General features: G+C 57.8%; 1 protein-coding gene across 1 annotated transcript in view; it reads right to left on the reverse strand.

Moving 5' to 3' along the window:
* The window catches only part of LOC131381932 (active breakpoint cluster region-related protein-like), a 19660-nt gene extending 7506 nt beyond the window's left edge, over positions 1-12154 (reverse strand). Inside the window, exons 1-2 of the mRNA XM_058431143.1 lie at positions 11963-12154; positions 11476-11607 (exon numbers count right to left, since the gene is read on the reverse strand). Of these exons, the coding sequence (XP_058287126.1) occupies positions 11476-11607; positions 11963-12154 (324 nt within the window). The remainder of the gene's footprint in view (positions 1-11475; positions 11608-11962) is intronic.
* Between the last annotated feature and the right edge of the window lie 1632 nt (positions 12155-13786).

Here is a 13786-nt window from a genome sequence, read left to right on the forward strand (position 1 = left end):
GGCTGGTGTCACCAGGGTGATGGCGGTTCTAGGTGCGGAGGAGAGGCTGAAACAGCCCAAGAGCTTGTCTGCTGCAGGGGAAGTGTCCTGACAGCCCGTCCCTGGCAATCCCTAGCAATTCTCTAGCACATTTGGTCAGGGAAAAGGGTGACAAATGCACTTGAGCCTTTGGGAACATCTTGCTTATCTAGAACAAAACTCACCCAGGGACAGAGTGGGCAGGGCATGGCCCCTCAGTATGCTGTCCCTACCGCTGGAAGCCCCCTGGGCTGCTTGCCTGCTCCTCCTCCCGGGAAGGAGGGGGTGTGGCCGCGTCTCCCAGCACAGCCAGACATGGCAGCCTGAGGCAGGAGGGGCTGAGGCCTGAAGGTGGGATGGGGTCGCCCAGCCTCCCTGCTCTTTCTTCATCCTGGATTCCCAAACACCTCCCTTCCGCCCAAGCTCTGAGCTCATGGTGGCCAGAAGCAAGCCCTGGGAGCCAGGGACCCGTGGACTCAAAGGCCATGTTTTCTCTCTGGGTTCAGTTTCCACAGTTGTCAAATCAGGAGCTCAGAACAGACACACGGTCTCTGGTGAGATTGCTTTTTTGCTGAGGATGCACCCCTGCCTTTTTTTCCAAACGAAATTATGCCGACGTCTCCCTGCCCACCTCGTCGGATAAAAGCAGAAGCAGAGAGAGCAGGCACCCTGGCTGAAGAGGGGACATGGGGCCCACCGGCTCACACCTGCTTTTCCACCACCCCTCGCCTGCCTTGGGGCTCACGTCCCTCCCTGGAATTCCCACGCCCCACAGGCAGAATCTGAGGCACACCCCACCGCCCGCCCTCCTTTCAGGCATCTACAGCTCAAACCTTAGGTTCTGTGGGTGGGCCCCCAGCAGCTCATACAGGCAGTTCTCCCGAGGGCCTCCCTCTCCATCGGGGTGGGGGACGAGGGGGGGGTCAGAGAGATTAGGGGCTTTGTAAGGACACCTCCGGGTCAGACGCTGAACCTGCAGCTCCTGTCGTGTCTCCGCGTCTCTCCCTGCTTTGGGAAACTCGGGGCTTTTGTTCGGTGGCTGTGGGTTCACTCCGGCAGCCTCGAGAGGGAACAGCGCCTGTCTAGTGGGTCGGGCGGGCGTGTCTGGGTCATCTTGCATCTCGTCATGCTAGGGTCTTTCCTGAAGCCAGGGCAGCTCAGCGCTTGCCTCTGAGGCTGTGAACACGCTGTGCCCAGCCCTCCCTGCCCCAGCCCAAGGCTGCAGGCTGCACTGGGGCTTAGACTCTCACCCAGTACCACCACTGTCCACGCCCCCGGGCCACGGCAAGGGCAGGGCTGGCCACCAGGGGCTGCTGTGAGTGCGGTGGCCACAGGCTTGAGGGAGGCCAGCAGAGCCCACCCTGAAGGTGACCCCCACTCAGCATTCATCTGCAGCCTCAGCCCTAACTCAAGGAATTCTCTGGCAACCCTTCTGCAGCATCCTTCTCTCGAAGCTTTCAGAAAACACGGAAAGAGGGACAACCCTGGAGCTGATTCTTTGGATTCCTAGGAGGAAGCAGCAGCCTCCGCCCGCAGGGAGGTTAGCGGCTCACGGGGAGGAATCTATGTCTGCGGCTTTCGCCTCGGGGAGTTTGCTGAATGCCCACGGACCTGAGAGGACGTTCTCTGAAGGGTCACCCGAGGTTGGCCGGCTAAGATCAAACCCAGGTCCTGTGCCTCTGAGTCTGGAAGCCCGGCACCCAGAGCTGAGAACACCTTTGTTTTGGTTTGTCCGGAGGCTGGATGTTCTCAGGGCCTGACTGCATCGGCTCCTGAGGTCCTGTCTGGACCAGCTTCTCTGCGTGGTGCCCACCCCTCAGAGGCGGGTCAGGGGGAGTGGGCGCCAAGCCTGCCTGCCAAGGTGGCACTTCCCAGGGGTGGAGGGGAGCAGGGGGAGCCCACTCACGCCTGCATCTGCTTCCTGTTGGGTGCTTCCTGCCCAGAATCCACTGGACAGAGTCCAGCCTCCCAAAATCAGGAACACCTGGGCAATGGAGGCGGCTGAGCTGGGCTGACGAGAGAGGTTTGTGCCCCACGTCTGGAAAAGCTTTTGATGGCAGGCACTCTCGAGGGACCCTGCCCCTGACTTCCCCCACCCAGGACAGGCTCTGCTGCCCACTCTCCAAGGAGAACCAGGCGTCTAGACCTGCCTTGAAGAGGGACAGCAGGTGGGAGTCTGGGCTGGAGAACAAATGTGCCCGAAACAGCTGGGGTGGGCGGGGCCAGAGCAGGACAACGGCTGCAGTCACGGGCCCTGGGAGGAAGTGGAGAGTGAGCAGGAAGTAGAACCAGGCCTGGGGCTCAGCCTCCACGGTCCCCATGTGCCTGGGGAACTGGCACAGGTGTGGGGGTGGCGGCAGAGGGAAGAGCCCCACATGGGCCAGCTGTGAGGGCCGCAAGCAGCAGGGAAGTGGAACTCCTAAGCCAGGGGCCGACGAGGGGCCTGACATGCACTCCTGGCCTTGGCAGGCGCCGACATGGGCTGATCTTCCAGGGAGAGGTCACTCCGGTGTCCTGGGACAGGGAGCTACGGGGGCTTTGCGTGCCAGGGCAGGGGTTGCGGGCAGGAGAGATGGAACCAAAGGGAAAGGCCTGTGTTCCTTCCCAGTTAAACCAAGGCCTCCCTCAGGGCCAGGGGCCCGGCTGTGGTCAGTGAGGCCCACGCATGAGGCCTGGAAGGACGAACGGGGAAGCACTGAGGACCCACGTTAATGGCCATCGATCATCTTCCTGGGAGGGGTCCCAGTACCACCATGAAGAACGAGAGGGGGCCGGTGCTGGAAGGGGCTCTGGGCTAACATCCCAGGGCCCCCAGGACGTGCAGGACCCTCAGGCAGAGTCGAATGGGAACAAGAGACCCCTTGGGGGCCAGAGGGAGGGAAGTGGGGCAGGGGAGCCCTTGACTCCTGCCCTGGCGGGCTCCGGCCCCACGTTCTCTGTAAGCTTCCTCGTGCTCTGCAGAGTAATTGAAACCAGAAGCTGCTCCCCAGTCGCTGACAAAGGCCCCTTGTTCCCGACCACACCAGGCCAAGCTCAGAGCTGCCACAGTGGGTCATGGCAGTGAAACCTCGGGCCAGCTGACGGTGAGGGCCCCAGCCTTGACTTCCCCGCCCCTACTATGAGGTTGGTTCAGCAAAGCCAGTCTGACCCCATCAGCTTAAAAAAATAATGCTGCCTCGGCCAGCCAAAGGCCCCGACCCAGGGGACCACTTACAGGTGACAGCCTTTAGGAGGGGGCTGCTGGACAAGTGACACCCAGAACCACTGGAGGGAGGTGGGGGACAGGGTGCCCGAACCTGCCAGCTTAGGGCAAACCGCGTACTGACTCCATGCCAGGCCCCGGGTCAAGGGGTTCATGGATCCTCACATTCAGTCCTCTTACAGCCCATCTGACAGGTCAGGAAGCTGAGGCTCAGAGAGGCAAAGATACTCGCTGTGTTCTCCCAACTAACGATGGAGAAAGCTAGACTCAGCCCCCCAAGATCTGTCTGGCCTCAAAACCCCGGCAACACTGGCTGAACGATCCAAGTTCTCTTATTTTCCTTTTTCTGAGACAGAGTCTCACTCTGTAGCCCAGGCTGGAGTGTAATAGCGCAATCTCGGCTCACCGCAACCTCCACCTCCTGGGTCCTGGTTCAAACAATTCTCCTGCCTCAGCCTCCCAAGTAGCTGGGATTACAGGGCCACACCAACATGCCCGGCTAATTTTTGTATTTTTAGTAGAGACAGCGTTTCACCATGTTGGCCAGGCTGGTCTCGAACTCCTGACCTCATGATCCGCCCGCCTCGGCCTCCTAAAGTGCTGGGATTACAGGCGTCAGCCACTGTGCCCGGCCTAAGTTCTCTTGTTTTCTTTACCAGATGGTGAGGTCCTGGTCATTCTTTGTACCCACAGCCCAGGGCCTGCCATTCAGAGGATGTATCATAAACAGAAACAAGTGAGTAAACTCATGAAAGTGTGGACATGCATGTCACAACACTGACTGGCTCTTCCAGGTATGTGAGATCCTTTAAGCCAGTGCTGAAGGTGGAGTAGGAATAGTTATCCCCATTGAATCAATAAAGAAACTTGGCCATGGACAGACAGATCAACAGATGTGGCACCTACACCCACGGACGGATGGACAGATAAATAGACGTGGCACCTACATCCACGGATGGGCGGATAAACAGACGCACCTATATCCACAGATGGACGGGCGGATAAACAGACGTGGCACCTACATCCACAGACGGACGGATAAACAGACGTGGCAGCTACATCCACGGACAGACAGATAAACAGACATGGCAGCTACATCCACGGACAGATGGATAGACAGACGTGGCGTCTACATCCACAGATGGACAAACAGATGTGGCACCTACATCCACGGATGGACAGATGGATAAACAGACGTGGCACCTACGTCCACAGACGGATGGACGGATGAAGAGACGTGGCACCTACATCCACGGACAGATGGACGGATAAACAGATGTGGCACCTACATCCACAGACGGATGGATGGATAAACAGACGTGGCACCTACATCCACGGACGGACGGGCAGATAAACAGACGTGGCATCTACATCCAGGGAATTCTATCCAGCCTCAGAAAGGGAGGAAATTCAGACACACAGCAGCATATGCGTGAAGCTCGAGGACACAAGGAGGACAAATGCTGTCTGACTCCACTTACGTAAGGTTCCCAGAGTGGACAAATTTGTACAGACAGAAAGCAGGCAGGTAGTTACTGGAGGCTAAGGGTGCAGGAGTGGGGAGTTATGATTTAATGGGGATGGGGTTTCAGCTGGGGAGGGCCAACAAGTTCTGGATATGCACATTGGCAACGGCTGCACAGCACTGAATCCCCCTATGGCCACGGAGCTGGGCACCCAAAAATTATTTTTTGAGATGGAGTCTCACTCTATTGCCCAGGCTGGAGTGCAATGGCACGATTTTCGCTCACTGCAACCTCTGCCTCCCGGGTTCAAGCGATTCTCCAGCCTCAGTGTCCCGAGTAGCTGGGACTACAGACGTGTGCCACCACACCCGGCTAATTTTTTTTAATTTTTGTAGAGATGGGGTCTCACCATGTTGACCAGGCTGGTCTCGAACTCCTGACCTCAGGTGATCCATCTACCTCGGCCTCCCAAAGTGCTGGGATTACAGGCGTGAGCTACCGCGCCCGGCCCCTAAAATTTATTAAAATGGTAACTTTATGTCATGTATATTGCACTACAATCTTTTTTTTTTTCATTGGAGATAGACTCTTGCTCTGTCACCCAGGCTGGAGTACAGTAGCGCAATCCTTAGCTCACTCTCGCCTCCTTAGCCTCCCGAGTAGTCCACAGCTACACCACGTGAGCTGCTATGCCTGGCTTCTACCACTATTTTTTCTTTAAAAAGGATAAAGGCTGGACATGGTGGCTCCCACTTCCTTCCTGGCCCGGAACCTGCCCCTCCCACCACAGAGTCTTCCCTGTGCCCAGGGAGGGCAGCCCTGGCAGGCACGTAGGGAAGTCAAGCTGCCCCCGCGGCACAGGGAGCAGAGGTGGAGTGTGGGGTGGGGGCTGTCCCCAGCCTGCGGTGAGCGGGGGAATGACGAAGCAGGGCCGGGAGGCGGGCAGCGGGTGCAGAGGGCCCCTCGGGTTTAAGTAGCTCCTTGGTCTCAGACCCTTCTCCAGTCTGGGGACAGTGGCAGAAACTGAGCTGTGGGCCCCGAGGGAAAGGGCTCTCCTCAGGCCCAGCCAGCCAAGAAGGGCCAGACCCTGGGAATATGCTAATCCGCTAGCGGGTAGGTCGCAGTTGGAACAGCAAGGATGGAAATAGAGTAGGATAAACACAGCGGAGTCCCCTGGGACCAGGAGCCAGGGCAGACGACACCGGGGGCAGGGGCAAGAGCCGGTGGAGGGGGACGGCTCCCAGCTAAGCGGACCGGGTGGGGTCCCTGAGTCTGGGGCCCTTGTTCACCCACTAACAAGCTCTGTGACTGCGGCTGCCTCGCTCACCCTTGCTAGTGTCCATTTCCTTCTCTCCGGAAAACAGGATTGGATTAAATGCCAAGATTTATTCCAGGCCGGGCGCCGTGGCTCACGCCTGTAATCCCAGCACTTTGGGAGGCTGAGGCAGGCAGATCACCCGAGCTCAGGAGTTTGAGACCAGCCTGGTCAACATGGTGAAACCCTGTCTCTACTACTAGTAATAAAAATCAGTCGGGCGTGGTGGCGGGCGCCTGTAGTCCCAGCTACTCGGGAGGCTGGGACAGGAGAATGGCGTGAACCTGGGAGGCGGAGGTTGCAGTGAGCTGAGGTCGCACCATTGCCCTCCAGCCTGGACAGCAGAGCGTGACCCCATCTCAAAAAAAAAAAAAAAAAAAAAAAAAAAGACTTCTTCGGGCCAAACCCCCAGGAATCCTCTCCTTTTATTCATTCCTTCTACTGGCCTTGCTGGCAGCTCCCCGCCACCCCTGCTGAGGCTCCTGACTTTCCTGGGACCCTCCCTTCACATTCCTGCCTCCCTGCCAGGCGGGTCCGTCCCCCAGAACGCCCACCCTACTCCTTTCTGCAGAAGTGGAGCCTGCCCACCTTGCTGGAATAACACAGAGCCTTAGCATAGCAGTTGTGCTGGCCGTTCTATACCATGATTTCTATAAAGAATATAAAGTACTTTTAACAAAGTATCCAAAAAGGTGCTTAGGAAGACTCCATACCGCTCTAGAGAAAAGGAGATTTATAATAATCCATGAAAACAGAAAAACAGACAAAACAGGTCCTGATTAAATCTATATAAAAATGTGTATACCTCAAGAAGGGAAAAGGCACAGAATAAACCAGCTGCTTTGGAGGAGTGAGAGTAAGGATGGTTTCTGATTAGGTTTCAAGTCTCTTTGCTTCTACTGCAATTTTCTTTCTCATACAAACATTGCTTTCGGAATTAAAAAACCCAGGGCTTCCAAATCACTCTCATTCCACCTCATCCTTGAAGCCTCCCTAATTCCAGCCCCTGGTGACCTTTCTGCCTTTGAATTCCTGCGGGACAATCTTCCGTCTTCTTACAGCAGGAGGCAGCGGGACTTCTCGAAATGGGCTCTGCAGCCAGCTGCCCACCCTGGCTCACTCCTGGGCACATGGCCTTGGCCGGGCTCCTTAGCCCCAGCTTCCTCATCTTTCTAGCTGTGATGACATTCCTCTCCCACAAGGTCCTGGGAAGATCCCCTGAGACAGCAGATGGACGCATTTAGCACCGTGCTGGGCTCGTCCTGGGCTCACCCGTGTGTGCACGGCTATTGTGACTGACATCTAGCATTCTTCTCACTGGAGAACATGGATCAATATACTTGTCTTTCCAATCTGACAGTGGGTCCCTGGAGGCCAGGACCCCGTCCTGGGCTGGGGACCTCACAGACGCACGCTAAGTGCCCCTCCTGTTCTTTTCTTTTCTTTTTTTTCCCAGACAGAATCTCACTCTGTCTTGTCCAGGCTGGAGTGCAATGGAGCAATCTCAGCTCACGACAACCTCCACCTCCCAGGTTCAAGTGATTCTCCTGCCTCAGCCTCCCAAGTAGCTGGGATTACAGGTGCCCACCACCACACCTGGCTAATTTTTGTATTTTTAGTAGACACAGGGTTTCACCACGTTGACCAGGCTGGTTTCGAACTCCTGACCTCAGGTGATCCCCCCGCCCTGGCCTCCTGAAGTGCTAGGATTACAGGCACACACGACCACACCTGGCTAATTTTTGTATTTCTAGTAGAGATGGGGTTTCGCCATGTTGGCCAGGCAAGTCTCAAACTCCCGACCTCGTAATTCGCCCACCTCGGCCTCCCAAAGTGCTGGGATTACAGGCATGAGCCACACACCCAGCTACTTTTTGTATTTTTAGTAGAAACAGAGTTTCTCCATGTTGGCCAGGCGGGTCTCAAACTCCCAACCTCATAATCCGCCTGCCTCGGCCTCCCAAAGTGCTAGGATTACAGGCGTGGGCCACACACCCAGCTACTTTTTGTATTTTTAGTAGAAACAGGGTTTCGCCATGTTGGCCAGGTGGGTCTCGAACTCCCGACCTCGTAATCCGCCCGCCTCGGCCTCCCAAAGTGCTGGAATTATGGGCACGCACCACCACGCCCGGCTAATTTTTGTATTTTTAGTAGGAAAGGGGTTTCGCCATGTTGGCCAGGCTGGTCTCGAACTCCTGACCTCGTGATCTGCCCGCCTCGGCCTCCTGCTCTTTCCTGATGTGCTCCTCTCCTTCCTCCCAGGGGCACCAGGCACAAGTGTCCCCTGCCCAGAGGACCCCAAGACAAAGGAGGCTCATCTTATGCCATAAATTAGCACCTCAGCTGCCTCTCCAGGCCACTAGCCACGCCACGGCCCTCTGTCCGTGCTGGGGGATTTGTTGACAAAGGCCTGAGATGTGGGGACATCGCACAGAGGAGGGAACATGGCCTTCCCCACATACCGTACGCAGAGATGCCTTGGCCAAGGTACTTAACCTCAGTACCCCAGTGTCCTCATCTGTAAGATGGGGAGGAGGGACTGCCATTCTCCCTGGAGGATCACGACAAGGATCACACGAGGAGGTGGCATTTGGGAAGCAGCCTCCAGGAGCACAAGTGCTGGACACACATTGGTGATGCATGCTGCCATCTGTCACTAAATGCTGCCCCCACCCCAGCCCACCGCTCAGCCTCCTGCTCCACTGCCCCATCAGGCGACCCAGAGTGGGGGCCTCATCACAGCAGCAAACGCCAGCGCTTAGGCCGTAGGGCCCCTTACTTTCTCTGGATGGGCTGCTGGGAGGAGGCTTAGAGAGAAGTGGGGGCCCCAGAGGCTGCCCTCCTCCTCCTGCCTTTCCTTCAGGCCCCCTGAACATCCCCACGGTCTGGGCCCTATCTCAAAGCCACCTCCGACTATGTCCTCAGCGCCTGCCAGCGGGCAGCAAGACTGCATTCCAGAGGCCAGTGCCAGTTCCCTTCCTTAGATGTGTGGCCAGAGTGGAGACAGGGACAAGCTGTGGGGACAGACCGTTCCGTGGCTCCTTCCGTGGCTCTGTGGGGCCCGGGTTCGTGGGAACAGCTCCGTTTGGACTCTTCACCCAGCCTGGCCATCCACGGTGGCTCTGAGGGCAGTCACGGGGCGAGACTTTCTGAGCCATGGCCCGCCCCTGGGGGATGCCACCCCCGCCGAAGGCAGGCTGGTGAGATGGTTCTGCGGCGGAGGGCCAGGGCTGGGCCTTGGCATGCTGACTGCTGGGGGACTTCAAAGGCCTCCAGGGGACTCTGGGCTCTGAACCGCCCGCTCACAGGCCAGGTCAGCTGGCAGCAGGAAGGTTTGTGTTTCTTTTAATATCAACTCCCAGGCATGTAACATTCCTCGAAGCTTAAACACAGAAACATTTTCCTTACCAGACTCTGCCTTCTGCTTTGCCAAACGTAACCTGGCTTCCTCCCTCCCCCACCGCCTCCATCTGCTCCTGTCTCCAAGAGGCTTGCAGTGACTGATGGTGTAGTTCCCCCGGAGCTTGTGCAGCTGAGTGAGAAGGAGGGAGGCAATGGGGCTGAAGTCCAGGTGGGGGAATGTGCCCTCGGGCCCTGGGAGCTGAGTTCTCGAGGGGCTGGGGCCCACCGTGCCCACAGGGCTGGCTGCCCGGCACATCCTTGTAACTCCTCTATTCCACAGCCACCAGTGGCCCAGGGAGTGTGGCGTGGCGGCCACTCGTCTCTTGCCTGGGCGTCTCCTGGGGCTGGATTCTGTGCCTGTCCCTCTAGCCCAGCCCAGGGACAGGGAGATGGGGCTCCCACCCCTTATCCCCGCAGAGAGCAGGTCCCAGGGACTGAATCTCTAGAGCCCATTTCCTAAATCACGAAGGACTGGCTGGCAGTCGCCTGGCAGCCCTGTCTCCCTAGCGACAAGTACTGAGAAGCAGGGTGCAGGCCCCACAGCATCGGAAAGAGACGTGTTAAGGAACATGGGGCGTATGCGGCAGAGGCCAGGCCCCTCCACGTGGGGCCCCTGGTTCCAACACTGGAGCCTGAGATGGGGCAGGGAGTGGGAGACCCACATAGCTCCCAGGGGCAATGCTACCAAGGACTTGCAGGTAAGAGCCAGATACCAAACTCAGTGGCCTTGACGATGCATCAGAAAACAAACGCTTCCTGCTAAAAAGCATCATTCAGCTCCCTGTTGCAGACGGAGCCATCGCAGCCTGCACCTGGATCACGTCTGGAGCCACTGTCAAGAAGCTCAGCGCGCCCAACTGCACCTGGATCACGTCTGCGGCCACCGTCAAGAAGCTCAGTGCACCCCACGCCCGAGGCTCAGCCCAGTACGGGTCAGTTACCGTCTCCCTTCATTTCACAGTCACAGAATCTACCCCCAAACCAGACCACTTGTGGCACAGCACGAGGCCACACGAGGTACCAGATGGGAGTGTGAGTGGCTCCACCACGTCACGCCTTTTCCCGCTCCCAAGCCTACTTCTCTTAATAGGTTGGTGAGTAGCAGCCATCTTCAAAATTAGCAGAATGTTTCAGAGACACAAGCTGCACACACAAAGGCCCTTTTCCTACACATGTTTATAGGGAGCCAAAAGCACAGTTGAGGCATAAATGCTCTTTTTTGTTGTTGTTGTTTTTTGGAGACAGGGTCTCACTCCATCACCCAGGCGCGATCTCAGCTCACTGCAACCTCCGCCTCCTGGGTTCAAGTAGCCTCCTGAGTAGCTGGGATTACAGGTGCCCACCACCACGCCCAGCTAATTTTTGTATTTTTAGTGGAGATGGGGTTTCACCATGTTGGCCAGGCTGGCCTCGAACTCCTGACCTCGTGATCCACCCGCCTGGGCTTCCCAAGGTGCTGGGATTACAGGCATGAGCCACTGCGCCCAGCCGCATAAATACCCTTAACCCGAGGCGCAGCCTCTACTAACACCCAGAGTCCCCACCCGAAGCCACGGACTCCCAACGCAGCTGAGTAAGGTCCAGCCACCCTAACAAGTCAGAGACCCCCCGCCCCCCAAGCCAAGCAGCAAGACCCTAAGTCTTTCGGGCAGAACAGCAAACACCCGGTCCATGTGCCTCACTCCGGTCCCCCGTCAACGGCAGACACTGCTCCTCACACACTGCATGCTTCCCTCCCATTCACCGACGCAGCCTCGGAATCCTTCTCAACATGGTGTTCTGGGAAACAACCACCCATAGACTAAAGCTGTGGTGTGAACATTAAGCTGGCTGTTTCCATCTTGCAGAAGCGTAGATGACCCACCTGAAGAGCCAGGCACACACCTGGGCTTCCGGGGCCACAACAAGCAGCCACCTCCAGCAGGGAGGGGAGAACCACCTCCTGGGGGACTTTCCTCCAACCAGCTCGGAACCAAAATCACCAAAGGGCACACTCCTTGACCAGGATTCCTTTTCAACGGGAACCACCTCCTGGAGGCTCCCCCAGCCTTGCCCTGGCGCCCTGGCCTCACCTGGATCTGCCCTTTGCCCATGATCTTGTCCACGATCTCGTTGTTGTCCTTGTTGACCTTGGTCTTGTCATAGCACTTCTCGTAACACAGGATCCTCAGGGACTGGGAGCCCTCCAGCTCGATCTCAAACTCCTGGGGAAAGATGGGACAAAGGGCCCTGAACCGCCGAAGCTGGGAGGCCTGGCTTTCCGGCAGGTGCGCGCCTCAGCTTAGCAAGGAGGAGGGAGTAAGCACGGCCCACGAAGAACACGTCAGATTTTCTGGAGCTCCCAGAGGCCTCCCATCACCCATGGAGTCTGGGGGCCTGAGCTGACACCACAGGATCTGACACCCAGACACACATCGTGATCAGAAGCCAGAGGAGCAGGGAGCAGAAAGGGGGGCACAGACAGAGCTGGTCCAACCAACGGGCTGGCCGTCCCCAGCAGACAGGCCACAAGCACGGGGCGGTGGGGTCCCCACAGAGACACCAGCCCCTGCCACTCACCTCATCCCACTTGGGCTCCGCTGTGTCCCGGAACACCCTGGTTTTGGCTTTGCTGACAAAATAGCCGAAGGAATCCACCTCCAGGGTACAGTACAGGTCTGTGGGGGAAGGACAGATGGAGATACTGAGTGAGTGGGGCCAGTGGGGGGCAGCTGGGGCCGGTGGGGCGGCGCTCAGGACGGAGGTGGACATCGCATCTATCCTTTCCAACGTCCCTGGGGATGGCATCTTGGCTCTCCCCTCCCTGAAGCCTGGGACCATCTGGCTCCTCCCCTGCCCCCTTCTTAGGGGCTCAGCCCTCCCTACCTCGGCCCACCCCACACTCTGCCCTCCCTACCTTGGCCCTCCCCACACTCTGGCCTCCTCCTCCCTCTAAAGGGCCCTGGACTGTTCCGTCTCCACATCTTCCTCATCATGGAGACGACACTACAAACTCTTCACTGACTGCCCTGGAGCCACCTCTCCCCATAACACGGGTGCCCAGGCCTCAACAGCAGCATCTGGGGTGGGAGGCGCCGGAGGCGTTTAGCAGCCCTGCCTCTGGGTCCTGAATGCAATGCCCACATCCCCAAGCCCAGGGTGCTGTGGTTTCCTCCACTGCACTTAACATAAACCAAAGGGATTTTCTCTACCTGTGCGTCCCTAGTCTCTCTCCCGCCGCAAAGTAAACACCACGTGGAGAGAAGCCTGGGTTTTCTTGCCAGCCTGTGTACCCGCAGTACCAAGAACAGGGCTGGGAACCCAGCTGGCACATGGTGAACGAGGCTCCCACCACCACCACCGCCAAGTGCGCCAGGTGACAAGGCGGTGGAGGGCTGGGGCGGGAGGGCAGGGCCGGGAGCTTTCCCAGCATTTCTATCTTCAACTCTGGCCTTCAGGCTGAAAATCTATCTTGGGACCGAACTGCTGAGGCCACGGCACCGGCACAGACCCCAGGCCCTCTGCAAACCCACACCCGCCCTGGGCTTGGACCCCGACAGTCCTCCCACCTCCAGGGAGATGCCGAGGTTGTTCCCAGGGTACCAGAGGCGGTGCGGGGGGTGCCTTTGACACACTACAGCCAACCCTCTGCAGCGTGAACCAAGGTCAGAGGTCACAGTGCGGGCATACGGTGCAGGTGGCTTACTCCACTTGGCCCCTGCAGCTGCCCAGCTGGGGCCATTCTCCATCAGAACAGCTTTCCTGGCCGGGCGCGGTGGCTCACGCCTGTAATCCCAGCACTTTGGGAGGCCGAGGCGGGCAGATCGTTTGAGGTCAGGAGTTCGAGTCCAGCCTGGCCAACATGGTGAAACCCCATCTCCAATAAAAATACAAAAGTGAGCTGGGTGTGTTGGCACAGGCCTGTAGTCCCAGCTACTTGGGAGGCTGAGGCAGGAAAATCACCTGAACCTGGGAGGTGGAGGTTGCAGTGAGCTGAGATGGTACCACTGCACTCCAGCCTGGGCGACTGAGTGGCTCTTTCTAAAAAAAAAAAAAAAAAAACCTAAAAACAAAAAAACAGCTTTCCTGCAGAAAGGACAGTGCAGCTGCCCCAAGAAGCCTCCAGCTGCAGCAACAGAAAGGACACCCAGGTGGGCATCAGAACACACGGAATGGGGCTGAGGATTCGCAGGTGAACAACACACAGGCCCTGGGCACCCTGGCCTGGGCCAGATCAGGGAGTGGGCCTGTGTGTCTGAGACAGGCCGTGAAGTGCTGTCATCATGGATTGATCTTGGTGTGAGCGAACCCTCCTTGAGGGGCTGGGGACGGCTCACAGGGTCAGAGCGAGGGTTCCAGAAGGGGCTGGGGACGGCTCACAAGGTCAGAGCGAGGGTTCCAGGG

This window comes from Hylobates moloch, unplaced genomic scaffold (genome assembly GCF_009828535.3).
Source record: "Hylobates moloch isolate HMO894 unplaced genomic scaffold, HMol_V3 SCAFFOLD_19, whole genome shotgun sequence".
Taxonomy (NCBI): domain Eukaryota; kingdom Metazoa; phylum Chordata; class Mammalia; order Primates; family Hylobatidae; genus Hylobates; species Hylobates moloch.